The 18,947-nt window shown below is 42.0% G+C and overlaps 1 protein-coding gene across 3 annotated transcripts in view; it reads right to left on the reverse strand.

Moving 5' to 3' along the window:
• The window catches only part of usp19 (ubiquitin specific peptidase 19), a 133,560-nt gene that overhangs the window by 85,191 nt on the left and 29,422 nt on the right, over window positions 1-18,947 (reverse strand). For all 3 annotated transcript variants that reach the window (XM_059649681.1, XM_059649680.1, XM_059649679.1), the window contains exons 5-8: window positions 17,084-17,212; window positions 15,557-15,693; window positions 9,141-9,659; window positions 1,645-2,032 (exon numbers count right to left, since the gene is read on the reverse strand). In XM_059649681.1, coding sequence (XP_059505664.1) covers window positions 1,645-2,032; window positions 9,141-9,659; window positions 15,557-15,693; window positions 17,084-17,212 — 1,173 coding nt within the window. The remainder of the gene's footprint in view (window positions 1-1,644; window positions 2,033-9,140; window positions 9,660-15,556; window positions 15,694-17,083; window positions 17,213-18,947) is intronic.

Raw genomic sequence — 18,947 nt, forward strand, 5'->3', positions numbered from 1 at the left:
CAAGATGATGAGAGGCATACATAGCGTGGATAGCCACAGCAGAAATGGCTATCACGTGGGGGCATAATTTTAAGGTGATTAATGGATTAAGGTGATTAAGGAAGGTCTACGGGAGACGTCAGAGGTAAGTTCTTTACACAGTGTGGTGTACCGTTCTATGTGAATACTGAGAAATTGCTTCCACTTGCAGGAGACACCAAAACTGGAGCCTGTAACGGAGGTTACATCAGTACATTTAAAATGCCAGCTAAGTATAAGGAACTAACAAAGATGTTTTGATGAGGTTAGATGCAGTAGGTTGGGGAGAAAGTTCGTGTGAAGCATATCACCACAAATTTATTTGGATTGAATGGCTCACTTCTGTTTAATGTTCATTCTTTGCATCGTGATTTAACAGAAAGAAAAAAACTGAAGTGTCTGGATGTGAGTTTGCTCGCCGAGCTGGAAGGTTCGTTTTCAGACGTTTCGTCACCATTCTAGGTAACATCATCAGTGAGCCTCCGATGAAGCGCTGGTGTTATGTCCCACTTTCTATTTATCTGTTTGGGTTTCCTTGGATTGGTGATGTCACTTCCTGCATTGGTGATGTCATTTCCTGTTCTTTTTCTCAGGGGATGGTAGATTGGTTCCAAATCAATGTTTGTGTTGATGGAGTTCCGATTGGAATGCCATGCTTCTAGGAATTCTCGTGTGAGTCTCTGTTTGGCTTGTCCATGGATGGATGTGTTGTCCCAATCAAAGTGGTGTCCTTCCTCATTAGAACATTATTCCAACGAGCCACCACACACTGCAGCACAGAGGAACTACGCAGAGCAGAGGAAAATCACCTATACAGCATATTCAAAAAGAATGGGTACCCTATGAACACAGTCCGCCGATTCCTCAGCAACAAACCCAAACAAACAGACAAAACGGGCTCAGAAACCGAAACCATAACCACACTCCCCTACATCAAAGGCATTTCCGAAATGACTGCCAGACTACTCAGACCCCTTGGCATCAGGGTAGCCCACAAACCCACCAACACACTAAAACAGCAGCTAATGAACTTAAAAGACCCTATACAGACAACAAATAAAATGAACGTCATCTACAAAATACCTTGCTAGAACTGTGACAAACACTACTTTGGACAAACTGGCAGAAAGCTAGCCACCAGGATACATGAACATCAACTAGCCACAAAACGACATGACCCACTGTCACTCGTATCCTTACATACAGACGAGGAAGGACACCACTTTGATTGGGACAACACATCCATCCTCGGACAAGCCAAACGGAGACACGCACGAGAATTCCTAGAAGCTTGGCATTCCAACCAGAACTCCATCAACAAACACATTGATTTGGAGCCAATCTACCATCCCCTGAGAAAAAGAACCGGAAATGACATCACCAACCCAAGGAAATCTAACCAGATAAATAGAAAGCAGGACATAACACCAGCGCTTCGTCGGAGGCTCACGATGATGTTACCTAGAATGGTGACGAAACGTCTGAAAACTAACCTTCCAGCTCAGTGAGCAAATTCACATCCAGAACCTCAACTTGAGCTACAAATCTTCTCAAAACTCGCTAACTGAAGTGTTTCCATTCTACTTTTCTGCAGAAAATATTTTAAAATGTGCATCTACAAATTACCTTCAACTTGATCCTTGGCACACTCCTTCTTCTGACTGGTATTCCCCACAGCTGAGCTAGGCAGTACTGCAGCATCCTCCAGAGGTTTTTCCATTGGGAGCGTTTCCCCAGTTATTTGTTCAGAGTTTGTCTGCTCCCCAAAAGATGTTGCAACCGAGTTCCTGTGCAGAGAAGGACTCTGAGCCAGAGGTTCCTCCAATGCTATTGCAGAAAGCCCAAGTCTGTCTCCAGCAGGTTCCCGGGTTTCAAACTCTGCTGCACTGACTATCTGTTCCATAGGAACACCTATATCTGACGACTTTGCCATAGCTTCATGGAGAAAGCCATCTGTTATAGTATTGACATCCTGGTTCTTGGGCAGTAGTTTCTCTTTCTCAGTCACATCGATCTTTGGAAAGAAAATACAGGCATTATTGTCACTGGTGATTTAACTGGTGTTTCACTCAACACTCACAGGCCAGTTCTTCATCAGACCATTTCAAGAGGACACAGATACATTTGATTTCTTGCTTCCTGAACGTTAATGCATCTTCCACAACAAAGTGTATTTAGATACCTTTATTATAGGAAAACATCCCAAGGCACTGAAAGTTGAGTCTAGTTACACAAAATATGACACAAAGTAAGTGGCCATAGTCTGGTCGCTGGGGAGGTTTTGGGTAATGACTGAGCAATGGGGAGGCAGGGGATCTTTCCATTCATGCAACAGCTGTTCACTGCATTCATTTTCCCACACTGATAAAACTGACAACCTATCATTTACCTTATCCTCAGCTTAAAATAAATCTTGCACTTAGAGTCTTAGAGTCAGAGATGTACAGCAGGGAAACGGACCATTCAGTCCAACTCTTCTATTTAGGACCAGATATCCTAAATTAACCTCGTCCCATTTGCCAGCATTTGGCCCATTTCCCTCAAAACATTTGAACTAAATCTCTGATCAGGTTTTCTTTCACGCCCTTGCTATGTCCAAGTATGGTTTAGTTTCATCATCTCTATGCTGTCTGGTACCTTATATAACCTGCTTATGACCCATCAGAAATCTCTTGACGGCGGACGAGTTCTCTGTTGTAAGGTCTTCTCTCTGATAATGGGGCAGCCTCATTTGATTTCTTCTGCAACTCACTAGGGTACAGACATCCTTTTACATTTTTAAATTTTAAAAAAATCCCTAGTGTGGAAACAGGCCCTCCAGCCCAACAAGTCCACATCGATCCTCGGAGCATCCCACCCAGACCTATCACCCTCTCATCCACCTAACCTACACATCCCTGAACACTACAGGCAATTTAGCATGGCCAATCCACCGAGCCGGCACATCTTTGGGCTGTGGGAGGAAACCAGCACACCCAGGGGATGCCCACATAGACACAGGGAGAACGTGCAAAATCCACCTACACTGCACATCTTTGGAGTGTGGTAGAAAACCAGAGGAAACCCAAGCAGACACGGGGAGAACGTGCAAACTCCACACAGACAGTGGCTAGTGGGTGGAATTGAACTTGGGTCCCTGGCGCTGTGAGGCAACAGTGCTAAGCACTGAGTCACCATGCCGCCATTTTTGCATCCACCACTGCAGCCAGTAATTCACATGCACCTTGCCAGGACTCTGCACCGCTTCAGCACATTCCCTAGCCATTCACTATCCTATCTGCTTTATTTATTGGCAATACCGTTTAGAAAAGCTGACTGACAAATAAACTAATATCATTAATCCTCTTTCAATTATAACTGGGCCAGTTCTGTCCCAGCCACTGAAAACATACCGCCTACCTTTTATCCTAACATACAGCTTTTTATGAATTTTATTTTCAAATCTAAATAACAACTCATGAGACTATAGCAGTGAATTGTTCAGGTACTGGTTCAAGAGGCTAAGCTCAGATCTTGACAAGTTTCAAGTTTGAAACAATATAATGTGCTGGATGATAAAAGTCAACTGATTCACCAAAATGACTCTACTGATACAATATGACAGACTGTCCTCTGATGTAACCACCTTTGCAGAACAAATAGAAATGGGCAAAGAACACGGCCCAGATTTATGAATTTCTTTCTGTAACTGGCACTGTTAATTAAGGTTGCAGATATTGTTAAAATGCATCCATTTAAACTATTAAAATCGTACCCTGTTAACTGTTTAAATTTTAATAGGTGTGCTTAACAATAAATATTCCTTGAAGCCTTGTATTTTATGACATCTAGTGGTGCTATATTGGAAGGTATAGGTCTGGCTCCACAATCTCAGCTAAACCCAGCTTTAAAAGGCTTGAGGTCTGCGTCGTGAGAAGTTGCACAGAAGTATATTTAGGGAAAGATACCGCACAACTATCCCTGGTGGAAATTGCTGCAATTGGGCATTGAGGACAGAGTGTAAAACAGTAAGTCCCCTCAGTATCCATTACAGTTGTGGATGGTTGAGAGATGGTTACAGTTCAGTGCCCTCAATAAAGGTTGAAACTACACTTGGATCTCCATGAACCATCAGCCAAATAGATACAATACACAGTAACCTGACCAATCATGTGTATCAAAAAGCAATCCTTTTATATTTTCCATTTGCAGAATACAGGTGTACATCCTCATGTGAAAACAATTCACTAAATCCTAATAGGTTTGTTGAATTTTTCCATGTGACATGCTGATGTCTCAAAATACTTAAAGCCAACAAATAAAATTAAATGCAAAACATTAATAGGAAGATCAACACTTATCATTTAACCATTTACTATTTTACATCTCTATTGCTAACATCAAAATGTACAAATTGCTACTAAGCCAACTGACAACAGGTAATAAAGCGAAATCCTTGGGTCGTAAGAAGGGTTAGTTACTGATCCAATGGGAAAACTAGCAACAAAACCAGCGAGTCAATACAAACAATTGGAAAAATCTTCACCTAAAGCATAAAAATGGAACATAAAAACAGGTAAGCCTTGCTAAAATTACACAAGGCACAAGTCAGACCACAGTTAGAACACTGAGCAGCTTTAGTACTCTTACGTAAGGATAGATATACTGGCAGAGAAGGTTCACTTGGTTGATCCTGGGTATGGAAGTTGAATACATTGGGCCTGTGCTCATTGGAGTTTAGAAGAATGGGAGGAGATTATATTGAAGCAAAATTTTTTGGAGGTTTCATACAGTAGACGCAGCAGTTGTTTTCCTTTGTGGGAGAGTCCTAGGAACAGGGGGAATAATCTCAGTGTAAGGGGTCACATATTTAAAATCAGGATAAAGGAGGAATTTTATGTCTCTTAGAGGGTAGTCAGTCTGTGGAGTTCTTTACCATAAAGGGTTGGAGATGCTGGGTTTGTAAGTATATTCAAGGCCAAGAAAAATAGATTTTTAATCAGCAAGAGAATCAAGGGTTATGGGGATAAGGCTGGAAGCCGGAAGGGAGATTATCAGGTGAGCCATGATCTCATGAGCAGACTTGATGAACTGAATGGCCTACTTCTGTTTCTACATCTTATGGTCCTATACAAGTATACAATTTATTGTTGTCGAGTATAAACAGGTTATATAAAAAGAATTGAAATGAAATACATCACATCAGAAAGCAATAAAAACAAAGGAATTTGAATATCAATCAAAGTGGTGCAATACAATAAAATCTGAACTACAGAAAGAGGCAAAGCAGGAAAAAGAATGGTGTTTGTTGTGCTGTTGCCATGACAGTGAATTTATGAAATGTCCCAGTGAGACCAACTCCCTGTCTGCTGGCAGCATCATCATTAACAGAATGCTTACTATTTAGCTAATTCCTCCAGCACCTGAAGAAACAGCTGTCAGACAGTGAACACAGTGCTGTATCATAACAATATTCCGCAAACTCAACCGTGTTGTTGTGTAGATCAAGGAATAATCTCTTCTCCTTTCCCTAATCTGAGAAAAATTAAAACCTGTTTTAACTTTATATCTTCCATATAGAATTTTTCCAGACTTATTTTTCAAGTCCACATGCAAGCAACTCTGCAGGAAGTCAGCTACTCTATCCCACCAAGGAAGAAGTGTGCTTTGAGCATAGTGGCAAGCATTGGTTTGAATGTATGGCTCGTGATGTTATACAATATGTACAACCATTTATCCCCAACCAGTCATTATCGATGATTGCATGCCACATGCCCTCCTCAGTATCAGTACAACTTTATCACATTCTCTCCCTCATGTTTACACAATTCCACCTCAAATTTATCAATACTTTTCACTTCAATGTGACAGCAAGTTCACAATCTCATCACACACTAGGTCATGAAACTTCTCAATTCTTAAAAAAAAGTTATATTTTGTATTTAGGACCCAACACTTACATTAATTATTTGTTCTTGTGATTTAGGAGACATTGGCAAGTCTTCAATTATTTGTAATCTCGAGTTGCTTATTGAAAGTGATGGGCCTCAACTCCCAGATCTTACAGAAATTCTGTTCTCATTCAGTGAATTAACTAATATCTGCACTTTAACCCTGTACATTTTATAATTAAAAAGGAATCAGTACAAATAAAAGCAGTTGCCAGGCTGCTTGGATTATTTGCACCTTTAAAGTCATGAGTATAGAACAGAACATTCCAGCAAAACATATCATAGGTCCAACATCAAGCACTGTGAGAGCAGCAGAACACTACGATAACAATGCCCGCCTGGTGTGTCGTATAGGGAGCTAGGACATGGGAAAGTTCAGACCCTAAAATTATTGAACTCAATATTGAATCCAGAGGCTGCAGGGTCCCCAAGCAGAAAATGAGGTGTTGTCCTTCCAGCTTGTGCTGAGTTTAGCTGGAACACTGCAACAAGCCTGATACAGAGATGTTGACCAGGGAACAGGTTGGTTTGTTAAAGTGGCACGCAACTGGAAGCTCAGGGTTTTTTTTTGCAAAGCTGTCACCTAGTGTGGAGCAGACTGCACTGTGAGTGGCGAATGCAATAGATTAGATTGTCAGAAATGCACATAAAGTGCTGTTTCACCAAGAAGGAACATTTGGACCTTGGACACTGAGGAGGGAGGAGGTAAATGGGCAGGTGTCATACCTTTGGCGGTTGTAGGGGAAAGTGGTGGGTGGGGGGGTGGCTTGTTGGGGGTGAAGGAAGAGTGGAGCAGTGTGCCCCAGAGTGAATGGTCTCCACAGAGGGCAAACAAGGGAGGGAAGGTGTCAGGTGATGGCATGACACTGGAGGTGATTTTGAGGAAGGAAGGATCACAGGACCCGAAACGTTAACTCTGATTTTTTCTTCACAAATGCCACCGGACCCGCTGAGCTTTGCCAGCAACTTCTGTTTTTGTAGCAGAAGTGGTGGCTGATGATCTCCTGGATGTGGATGCTTTTGGGACAGTGGATAAGGACAAGCGGAACCCTATCACTGTTGTGGGATGAAAGAGCGAGTGAGGGCAGACATGTGGGAGATGGGTCAGATGCAATTGAGGGTTCTGTTGACAAATGGTCATGGTGAATCCTAGGTTGAGGAAGAAGGTGGACATTTCCAAGGCTCCCTGGTTGAAGGTGACCTCTTCAGAACACATGACAGAAGAACTGGGAGAAATGAATGGAGTCTTTACAGGAAGCAGGGATGTATAGTGCAAGTAACTGTGGGAGTTGGTGGGTTTATAGTGAATACAAGTAGCCAGTTCCCAGAAAGTGGAAGAGATGTCGAGGAAGGGAAGGGAAGAGAAGGGAGGAGTTGGAGATAGACTGGGTGAAAGCGAGGGTAGGGTGAAAATTGGAAGCGAAATCAATGAACTTTTCCAATTCAGGAAGACAGGGAACCAGCACCAATCATATCTTTGATATACTGGAGAAAGAGTTGATGATGGCCAAGTGGAGGAGGGTGGTGGTGGTTGGGGGCAGTTCAGGCCTATGCTCCAAGTAGTAGAGAACCCCAAGGCCAATCCTGGTGGGGGATGGACGTGTAAAGGGATTGCACATCCATGGTAAAGAGGAGGCAGCTGGAACCTGCAAACTGTAAATTCCATAACTGGTGTAAAACGCCATACCAAACATGGATGTACATGGGCAGAGACCGGACCAGGGGAGAAAAGACCGAGTCAAGGCAGGAAGAGAGGATTTCTGTGGGGCAAGAGCAGGCTGAAACAATGGGTGTGCCGAGGTAGCCCTGTTTGTGGATTTTCGAAAGGAGGTAGAAGCAGGCTGGTTTGGGGAATTATCAGCTTGGAGGCAGCAAGGGGGAGATCACCAGATGAAATGAGGTCAGTGACCATGTTTGATACAATGGCCTAAAGTGCCATGGTGGGACTTGGTCCAGAGGAATATAGGATGAGGTATCTTACAGTTGGCACTCAGACTCTGCAACGTAGGGGTCAGTACGCCAGAGTACAACGGCACCACCCTTCTTGGCAGGTTTAACAACAAAGTCAGGGTTGGATCTAGGTGTCAGTCTAGTCAATTCAGATGGAGATTGGTCACCTCAATTTCACCAAATCCAACCTATGTCACGTCAACAGTTCTCAACAAACATATCAAGTGCAGGTAAAAGGCCAGAGGAAAGGGTCCATGTAGAGGGAGAACTGGGTGAAAGGGTCTATGGGACAGGGACAGGACTCTTGTCCAGAGAAATAGGCACAGAGGCAAGGATGATGGAAGAAAGGTTCAAATGTTATGTTGTGCCCGAAATGTGTTTAGGTGGGGACCTCGAGGGATACAGCGGAGACCTTGGCTGGGCTGGGCTGGGCTGGGCTGGGCTGGGCTGGGCTGGGGAGGGGAGGGGAGGGGAGGGAGGGGAGGGGAGGGAGGGGAGGGGAGTTTCCAGAGACCTAGGAGCATCTGAGTTGTTGCATCTTGTGGGCCTTAATGCCTGAAAGGAAAAGTTTCTTGTTAGCATGGCAAATGAGCTGGAGGATAAAGTGGAACTATGGAGTGGTGCAGTCCTAAGCCAGTGCGATGCGATGCTGTTAGAGAAAAAGGTAAGATGTGTGCATGTGACACCATATGGCACTGAGTGTGGATCTCGGGATGCACCAAGAGCAGCTGTCTCCATTAACAGCAATCCACCCTCCTAGCCAGATCATTATCCACTCCTCTGTCTGTCAAAATGAGCACTTCTTTCTCTGGGCTCTATCCCCGCCTATCGTTTACTTCTGATCCCCTTTCCCCAAACTAACCTCTGCATATAAACCAGTATTTTCCTAGCTAACATCAATTCTGAGGAAGGGTCACTAGACATGAAATGTTAACACTGATTTCTCTTCACAGGTGCTGCCAGACCTGCTTAGTTTTTCCGGCAACTTATGTTTTTGTTTCTGATTTACAACATCTACAGTTCCTTTGTTTTTATTTCACTTCATTCCATATATTGCTTACGCCAAAAATCAATATTTCCATTTATTTTACACATCTTGAAGAGACATGGAAGCACGTTCTGCTGATTAAGCAAGATATGTAATTCTGTGACATGATCCCTATGCTATCAAACTCACACCCACTGTGCAAGGATCACCACTTGAGTATGCGAGTTGAAATGCAGCCACGTTAGGCAACGTACCTCAGCTTTTTCAGCCGATGCTCGGACAGTATTTGCCATACCACTTTTATCCTCCATGTGCCAGTCTCCCTGGGGACCACGACCATTTCTCTTCACTTTATTCTCAACCAAAGGATCAGTCAGACCTCCATCAGCATCACTGGTTCGCAGTTCACTTGCAAGGTTTTTTGGGCATGCTGCAGATGTTATGTCCTTCTCAAGAGAAGCAGCATCTACTCCTTCTGGGGGCTTCACTGAAACAGTGTGTGTTGGAACTGGTTCAGGGATGACTGGAGTGTTGCCTGGATCTTTGCACTGGATGGTACGCTTCACCCCAGGTTCAGGAGGTGATTCCATCTTTCCGGACACTTTCACATTGATTGGACGTTTCAGCCTGCGCTCAGCTTTTGTTTTCCTCTTCTCAGTGCTGTCCGAAGATTCTCCTGGTTTCACCTCTTCAGTGACTTCTTCACTTAACAAAGTCTTCTCCTTCCCTGTATTTCTGGGCAGAATCACAGTAGTCTGTTCTTTACCCTTCTTCTGCAAAATATAACCAAAAGGGTCAAAATAAAACATGCATTCACCTATTACAATTTAAAAAAAGAGAACCTTGCTGTATATTAGGCCTATCATGCCTCTGAAAAATTATTCGATTTGTCTCACTCCCCTGTTCTTTCCCCAACTGTCCAGAATTGTTTCCCTCTGCAAGTATTGACCCAATTATCATTCAATGTTTACAATTACATCAGCTTCCACTATATCAGACAATGCATTTTCCAGCATGATTTGGTGTTTCAAAAACAAAGTACCTAATTTCTTTGCTGGCACATTGGCCAGATATTTTGGCAAGCCAATTGCCACAGAGATACCTGTATGAAATACAACTGGCACTCATGGCCAGGTGTATGGATGGGAGACAGCCTTGTGTGATTAAAACAAAGTCTAAAAACAAGACAAGATAGAAAGCACATCTTTGGAGCTGCGAACAATGACAATTGGAATCACTTGTCTCTGATTACTGAGATTCCACTTCACAAGAAGTGCCTCGAGACAATTTACAACTGCAACAGTAGTTGCATGACTTGGCTCAGTAAAATAAATGGGCATGCAAATTCCATGTAAAATTTCCACTGCAATTACAAGTGAAGGGACCAACTTTAGGATAGCTAATAACTGCATCACATAATTATAACAGTACTGAAGGAGACTATTTAGTCGTCCTTTGTGGTTCTGCCACAACTGAAAAAGCTACCCAATTAGCTCTACTACGTCTGCCTTTTCCCCATAGCTCTGCAAGTTTTTCCTTTTCAAAGTTTTCTGATTTTCTTTTGTAAGTGACTGCTTCCATCACCAAGACAACGCATTCTAAATCATAACTTCTTATTTTCTTTATATGTTCTTGGGATGAGAATATAACTGGCCATGGCAGCATTTATTGCTCATTCCTAAAATGCCATGAGGGGATGTCATTAAAAAATTCACATCAGCAGGTCAGTATCAGGTCATAACAAAGTTTGAGGCCATGTGAAATGTTGGTTCTATATTGTTGATTCAAATGCTTTTTAAGAGCTTTGCAGCAACTGAAGCTTATTTAGGTACAAGGAAGATACAGAAAATCATCTGGCAGACGTTTCAACTCAAATATTTGAAACTAATATTGTCAATCAATTTTCACGGTGTTAGTGACTAACTCAAAGTCATCTCAAGCAGAGAAACCTCCAGCCATAAAGATCACGGTGGAAGAATGCTCTCTTGTACAGGAAAACCAAAATCCCAAATCAAAATATAAACAGAATGCATCCATTATTCTCCAATAACTGGATGTCATCATTCCTGTTCTACACTTCGATCCTTAGTTTCTATACCCGTCACTTTGTCCTGGGTGTAAGTTTGATTACAAACTTTAACCTTCTTCCAGTTCTGAGGAAAAGTTATTGATCAGAAATGCTTCTCTTTCTGTGGCTGCAACGCATCATGTTTTCGCTACAAAAGGTACTTGAAGGATTATGCGCAAATCAACTGTACCACCCAGAACGTAGCGTGAAAGAATGTGATCATACTTAGTAACTTTCAGCGTCAGTGTTAATATGGACTGTGTGATAAGTCATTAGACCCCCTAGTCATAGTGTGCGAATCACTATCACCCAGCTCCAGTGTGCAGAAGGATAGGGTACCAAAACTAACAAATTTTGGTAATGGTTACAATTCCTTTTGTTCCAAAATGCCATGAGAGCAGAACTGGAGGCTGACCAGGTCTGCTCAGTCAAGTGGTAACGATTACTATTTTTGAACTGGTGCCCACAGCATGACATATGGGTGCAGCCAAATACTTTATAATCAAGTGTGAATTTGCCACGGATTACCGAAACGTTTCTAAACTTGCATTAGCTTGTTGTCTTGACCTTTCCACAATTTAACATTCAAATCAAACTTCGTTTGGGCTGCTTGTATTCAAAATAAAATTATACAGATTAATTGGTTTCCAGAGGATAAGTTGTCCTCTGTTGCGAAAACAAATGCCAATAAAATTTCTTTTAGTTCAAATTTTGTATCTCCATTCGCGATTCAGATTAACAAAACCCATTTATGACCTGAATTACTACGTAATCCTGCTTGTACTTTTAATTTCTAACTTCAATCCCCGTATTAGAATTTTTCTTTTAAACTTCCTCCTCCTTCTCCATTTAACCGATGTCACAGTGAACAGGTCATCTTCAAACTTCATCTTTGTTAAATTTGTGTGCCAAATCGCAGCCTTTCATTTCTTTCCTGTTCCTTTTCTGCAGAATAAGTAGACATCAGCCTTAATTTGGTGATCTCTGAATCAGAGGTTAGAGAACCAAATCCCACTCCACAAATTTGAGTTCCATTATCCAGACTGACAAGGGCCATATTATGGAACAGTACTACAAGGTCAGAGGTGCCAGACAGGGGCCCTGTAATCCCATAGGTTGATGAGAGAGATCTCACGGCACTACCTGAAGGGGAGCAAAGAAGTTCTTCTCCTTCTGCTGGCTAATATTTATCAACCAACATCAGCAAAACAGATTAGACCATAAGACATGGGAGCAGAAATTAGGCCATTCAGCCCATCCAGCTGCTCCACCATTCAACCATGGCTGATAAGTTCCTCAACCCCATTCTCCCGCTTTCTCCCCATAACCCTTGATAATCAAAGATCTATGTATCCCAGGTTTAAATGTTCTGGCCTCCAAAGCCTTCTGTGGCAGTGAAATCAATATATATTCACCACTCTCTGGCTGAAGAAGTTTCTCCTTATTTCCATTCTAAAAGGTCTTCCCTTTACTCCAAGGCTGTATCCTCAGGTCCTAGTGTCTCCTAACAACGGCAGTATCTTCGCAACATCCACTTTGTCCAGGCTATTCAGTATTCCGTAAGTTTCAATTAGATTTCCCCCCCCACCAACCTTCGAAACTCCAACGAGTACACAGTCCCAGCGTCCTCAAACGTTCCTCACATGTTAAGCTTTCCATTCCTCGGACCATTTCGTGAGCCTCCTCTGAACTCGCTGCAGGGCCAATACATCCTTCCCAAGATATGGGGCCCAAAATTGCACACAATACTCCAAATGTGACCTGACCAGGGCCTTATACAGCCTCAGGAGTATCCCTGCTTTTATATTCAAGTCGTCTCAATATAAATGCCAACATGCATTTGCCTTCCTGAACCGTCAGTTTTAGCTATAATAGTTTTTTTGTGTTCATTTTTCTCATGTGGCTTGTAGAATCTTGCTGTTTGGAAATTGGTTACTGTAATTCTTACATATAACAGTGATTACACTTTGAAAAGACTTGAGGCATTCAGATATGATGTTAAGTCAAATATACAGTCATACAGCAGGGAAAGACACCTTTCAGTCCAACTCATCCGTGCCAACCAGACATCCCAATCTGGTCCCATTTGCCAGCATTTGGCCCACATCCTTCTAAACCCTTCCTGTTCATTTACCCATCCAGATGCCTTTTAAAATGTTTCAACTGTACTCACCTCCTCCACTTCCTCTGGCAGCTCGGTCCATTAGTGCACCGCCCTCAGGTCCTTTTTAAACCTTTCCTATCTTACCCTGAACCTAAGCCATGTAATTCTGGACTCCCTCCACTCCCCAATCCTAATAAAACACCTCAGCTGTTCACCCTACCCATGATCCTCATGACAGCTTCCAACACTCCAAGGAAAAAAGGCTGAGCCTAATTAGCCTCTCCCTACAACTCAAACACTTGGTCCCAGTAATATGTTTGCATACCCTTTAAGGCATGCCCACATCCCATAAGGCATACAGTGTTTTAGCTTTTATTAATAGAGGGATCGAGTTCCGGAACCGAGAGGTTATGGTGAAGCTGTACAAAACTCAGGTGCGGCCGCACTTGGAGTATTGCATACAGTTCTGGTCACCGCATTATAAGAAGGACGTGGAAGCTTTGGAAAGGGTGCAGAGGAGATTTACTAGGATGTTGCCTGGTATGGAGGGAAGGTCTTATGAGGAAAGGCTGCTGAGGGACTTGAGGCTGTTTTCATTAGAGAGAAGGTTGAGAGGTGACTTAATTGAAACATATAAAATAATCAGAGGGTTCGATAGGGTGGATAGGGAGAGCCTTTTTCCTAGGATGGTGACGGCGAGCACGAGGGGGCATAGCTTTAAATTGAGGGGTGAAAGGTATAGGACAGATGTCAGAGGTAGTTTCTTTACTCAGAGAGTAGTAAGGGAATGGTATGCTTTGCCTGCAACGGTAGTAGATTCGCCAACTTTAGGTACATTTAAGTCGTCATTGGATAAGCATATGGACATACATGGAATAGTGTAGGTTAGATGGGCTTGAGATCGGTATGACAGGTCAGCACAACTTCGAGAGCCGAAGGGCCTGTACTGTGCTGTAATGTTCTATGTTCTATGTACCCTCTCAAGTTTAACAACATCCTTTCTACAGAAGGGTGACCAGAATTGTACACAGTATTCTAAAAGTGGTATCACCAATGCTCTGTACAACTGCAACATGACATCCCAACTCTTACACTCAATATTCTGATAAGTGAAAGCAAGCATGCCAAACACCTTCTTTACTACCCTGTCTAGCTGTGACTCTACTTCAAACGAACTATGTACCTGCACACCTAGGTTTTCTTCCTCCAGCAACACTGCCCAGGGCTCCATCACTAACTTGTACAAGTCCTGCCCAGATTTGCCTCATCAAATTGCAACAGCTCACATTTATCTAAATTAAATGCAAGAACTGTGACAAACACTACACTGGACAAACAGGAAGAAAGCTAGCCACCAGGATACATGAACATCAACTAGCCACAAAACGACATGACCCACTATCACTCATATCCTTACATACAGATGAGGAAGGACACCACTTTGATTGGGACAACACATCCATCCTAGGACAAGCCAAACAGAGACACGCACGGGAATTCCTAGAAGCATGGCATTCCAACCGGAACTCCATCAACAAACAAATTGATTTGGAGCCCATCTACCACCCTCTGAGAAAAAGAACAGGAAATGACATCACCAATGCAGGAAATGACATCACCAAACCCAAGGAAACCTAAACCGATAAATAGAAAGCGGTACATAACACCAGCGCTTCGTCGGAGGCTCACTGATGATGTTACCTAGAATGGTGATGAAATGTCTGAAAACTAATCTTCCAGCTCAGTCAGCAAACTCACATCCAGAAACTCAACCAGAGCTACAAATCTTCTCAAAATTCGCTATCTAAATTAAACTCCATCTGCTGCTCATTGGCCGATCTGATTAAGGTCCATTGTACTCTGAGGTTACCTTCTTCACTGTCCACTACACCAGCCCTTTTGGTGTCACCTGCAAACTTACTAACCATTCCTATTTTCACATCCAAATCATTTACGTAAATGATGAAAAGTAGTAGACCCAGCACTGATCCGTGTGGCACACTGCTAGTCAGAGGCCTCCAGTCTGAAAAGCATTCCTCTACCACCTTTTTTTCTCCTCCTTTCAAGCTAATTTTGTATCCTGTTGGCTGGTTTAGGTCCCGTGTGAGCAATGAACGGCAGACTTCCTACCACCCAGTCAATATGCATCCTGTCATTTACTCCGTTCTTCTTTCACAAGGCCTTGACATTTCTTTGTGACCACAGCCTTCCCTTTCTGTTCTAACCATTAAGCTTTTAAAATCCAAGTTTAATGCAACCCAAACAATGCATGCTAATATAATTTATGGATACGGAGGCTCACTGATGATGTTACCTAGAATGGTGACAAAACGTCTGAAAACAAACCTTCCAGCTCAGCGAGCAAACTTACATCCAGAACTTCAACCTGAGCTACAAATCTTCTCAAAACTCACTAATATAATTTATTTTAACCCTAGCTGATGGCACCCTTTTATGTTAGGGATAGCAGCTGTAATACATATTGTTGACCACTGTACCATGAGGGATGGCCATGTGTGCAGAGGAATCTTCTTTGGCATGATGAGCTGGAGGAAGTTCCCCTTCTCCTTGTATTGCAGTTTGCTGCATGAACTCTCAATCTCTTCATAGAAGTGACAACTCCACCGGCGTCCATCTACAACATTAACAAAAGAGTCAAAATTGGACTGTAAAAAAAAAAATGCAGAATTGAACAGGAAGGCTGACGGTTCAGGCCTAGACCCTTGAAGGGGGGTTTAGGCCTGAAACGTCAGCCTTCCTGCTCCTCTGATGCTGCTTGGCCTGCTGTGTTCATCCAGCTCTACACCTCGTTATCTCAGATTCTCCAGCATCTGCAGTTGCTACTATCTCTGCAGAATAGAACAGTACAAGTACTCCTACAAGTTTATATATCTGAAGATAATAAAATATAAAATTAAATTACATTCGCAAAGAGAATTCTAAATTTATAATGGGAACTAAATTAAATCTGAACATCCTGCTTAGATGGTATTTTGTACTCCTCATTACCATCACCCCAATGCTACAATTGGCCCTTATTCCATCTTTAATGCCAAAGGAGGCTACCTAGTCATTATGAAGTGCAAGAGCAAACCTCAATGTTTCCTGAACTCCATAATTGACTACCGCAATTTATAACTAATTAACATATGTGTTTTGGGTGTCTGTGCTGATACAATCTATTTTGTGCAAAATCATAACGGCCAGTGCTTTTGATCCAACACATATGTCGCTTACACAATGATAAAACTGTATCAGCAAAGCGTTAGAATTTAAGAAATGTAAAAGAAAGATTATAACGTATGCATTAAATTAAAATCTTTGCTCCTTCAAGTTGTGGAATAACACAGCACTACATACTACAAACTCTCATCAACGGTACTGTTTTTAATGAATGGTTAAAAAGTTTTGTAGTTTCTTTCTAGATGGGTAGCAACTGGATTAGGGTAAAGAAGAACATGATGACAAGAGTGAACTAGTTCAATTGTATAGGGAGAACAACTCCACTGGATGAGTCCTGTCCTGAGAAACTTGGGGAGGGTTTTAGGTAATAGAGACAGTGAAGAATTGTTAACCGAGACCACACTGTCTCAGAATGAATGGTTTATTAATAGTCACAGTTTAGTGGGAAGTTAGCATTTGTCAGGGAAACTGTATTAGCCCCAGGAAAATACAAATCTGTCCCTTCAGCCAACAGCAGCACTGTTGCAATGCAACACCGTAAGTGTTATAGGGAACAGATTTAAGTGACTGGTGAATGTACAGGAAACAACAGGACAAATATCACATCAGTATTCTCAGCAAAAAAAAAATTTAACGGACACTCAATACAAGAGGCCAGGGTCTGGTGTATACAACTAAATGCAGGATTAAAAAGGGGACCAATAAAGAACCTACAGAGAGTAAGGCACTTGATCAGTAGGCCTCATACAGACATGATCACATCCTGGACACTGCTCTTGTCTGTACGAGATTGGAATTATGATCAGCCACAATTTCACTGCCAAAAAATTTACTGTTCTCACCTGGCAGTGTAACCACACAGTCAGTATCTGTGAAAGCTGCGTCAACCTCATCAACTTTCAGGTTCCCCTCTCCTGGCTTCAGCTTCACTATGACTTCATCTGCATTCTGTTTCCAGTCGATAAACAGCTCTAGGGAAAGAAGCACAGTTCTAGAGTCAAATGCGACGTACCAATACATCTGGAAACTAAAGTTTGAGATTGGTTTGAAAGACATTTCACTTGCTACTACTTTGAAAATGAGCACCTGAAGAGACACTAGCAGGGGAATGTTATTGGAATATGTTTAAATCAATAGAATGAGTATTTATCAGGCTTACCTTTACATTTTATAGTAATTTAATGGGAAGCAAGCTTTTGAGTCTGTTTAAAGGAAAGGCTAAACCATCCATATTGGTATCATTCTGAACTGGAAATACAGTCAAAATCTGAATGCAATAGAGCTAACATCACAAGAGAATACGTTTCACTTAAATTTATGCTGCATTTCAAAATGGACGATTTAGAGCAAATTACAATAACCAAATCTGGAATACAACGGATAAGTTAGTCAGCTGCATTGGAATCGACATTAGTTGCGTGCAAGACGAAAGCTACAAATGGGTAAACATTTCTAAACCAATAACTTTGAATGGGGAAAAGCAGAAAGTGGAAATTGGTTGTTGGCAGACTCCAAAATGGTAACTGGAGCCTGTTTGTCTGCAAACAAAAGCCAACTATTTGATCTGGATGAATGAGCTTGCTGCTTGAAAATCAAATTGTTAGTGCTCTGAACAAAAACAGCATTTTATATATAAACTGCAGTCCAAGACCAGACTGAATTGCTAGCATGAGTTGTTTTTTAATCTGCCCTTAGGAGAACAGTGTGACGTTGTTGAAGGATTCACAGACCGATAAAAAAAATGGCACTACTGGTGCTTTCATGTCTCCGTGCTCTTCTCTGGTGGGGCACTGTGAAGTAGTGAAACACACCATCCTGCTGGATGTCAACCTAGAATTCTGAACAAGGGCTCTATTTTCTCATGCCAGAGTTGGAGTGAAACTTATTCCAGGACCACCTCATTCAAATAAAACAAAAAGCACTTTAAATACTACAGCAAAGTATTTTATGCCTTTATTTCAGATTTCCAGTGTCCATAGTATTGTCCTTCTAGTTCACGAGATGGAAACATTGCCATTAAGGCAAATATACACGTGGCCAAAGAGTTGAAAGTAAGTAAATTCACTGCATTTTAAATAGGTGAATCAACAAGGCTGTTTGTAAAATAATATCAAACACTCTTTAGGACAAGGTTTGATTTCAACAGCTAAAAAAAAGACAGTGACCAGAATGATCAACCAATACACTTTCATTTTTGAGCTTTGCGCTGCCTATATCACGAAAGTTGCTAAGAAGCCACTACATATATATCACTGCAAATTGATTGAAGTTTGAGTCAAGAATGTAGAGACTATGATGATTTTGAATGGCAAAAATGCAGGAGATTGACACTAAATAACAGAACCTCTGCAGGCATGGTGCTTCAAATGGATACTTCTTCTGCACTGTAACAATTCTGTACTTCTATGGATTATGTTTCAACCTTTATGAATTTTGAAACCCAAAAGCTACACTACCAGATGAATGACCTATTGTCACAAAGTTGAAACATTAAGTCTGATATTCTCAGACCATGGATGCTGCCTGATCTGTTGGAATTTTTCACCTTTCATACAGGTTAATGACATGTTTTTTCTCCCCCAGAATCTTGGTTGAATAATGTGACAAACCATAGCCTTACCAGATCAGAGGGCTGCTCAGAGAGAGACACAGCTGGTGGTTTAACTGGAGAGTCCCCGCACAATAAGCAAGGGGAAAGGTTGAGGA

Source organism: Stegostoma tigrinum, chromosome 11 (genome assembly GCF_030684315.1).
Source record: "Stegostoma tigrinum isolate sSteTig4 chromosome 11, sSteTig4.hap1, whole genome shotgun sequence".
In the NCBI taxonomy this organism is placed as follows: Eukaryota; Metazoa; Chordata; class Chondrichthyes; order Orectolobiformes; family Stegostomatidae; genus Stegostoma; species Stegostoma tigrinum.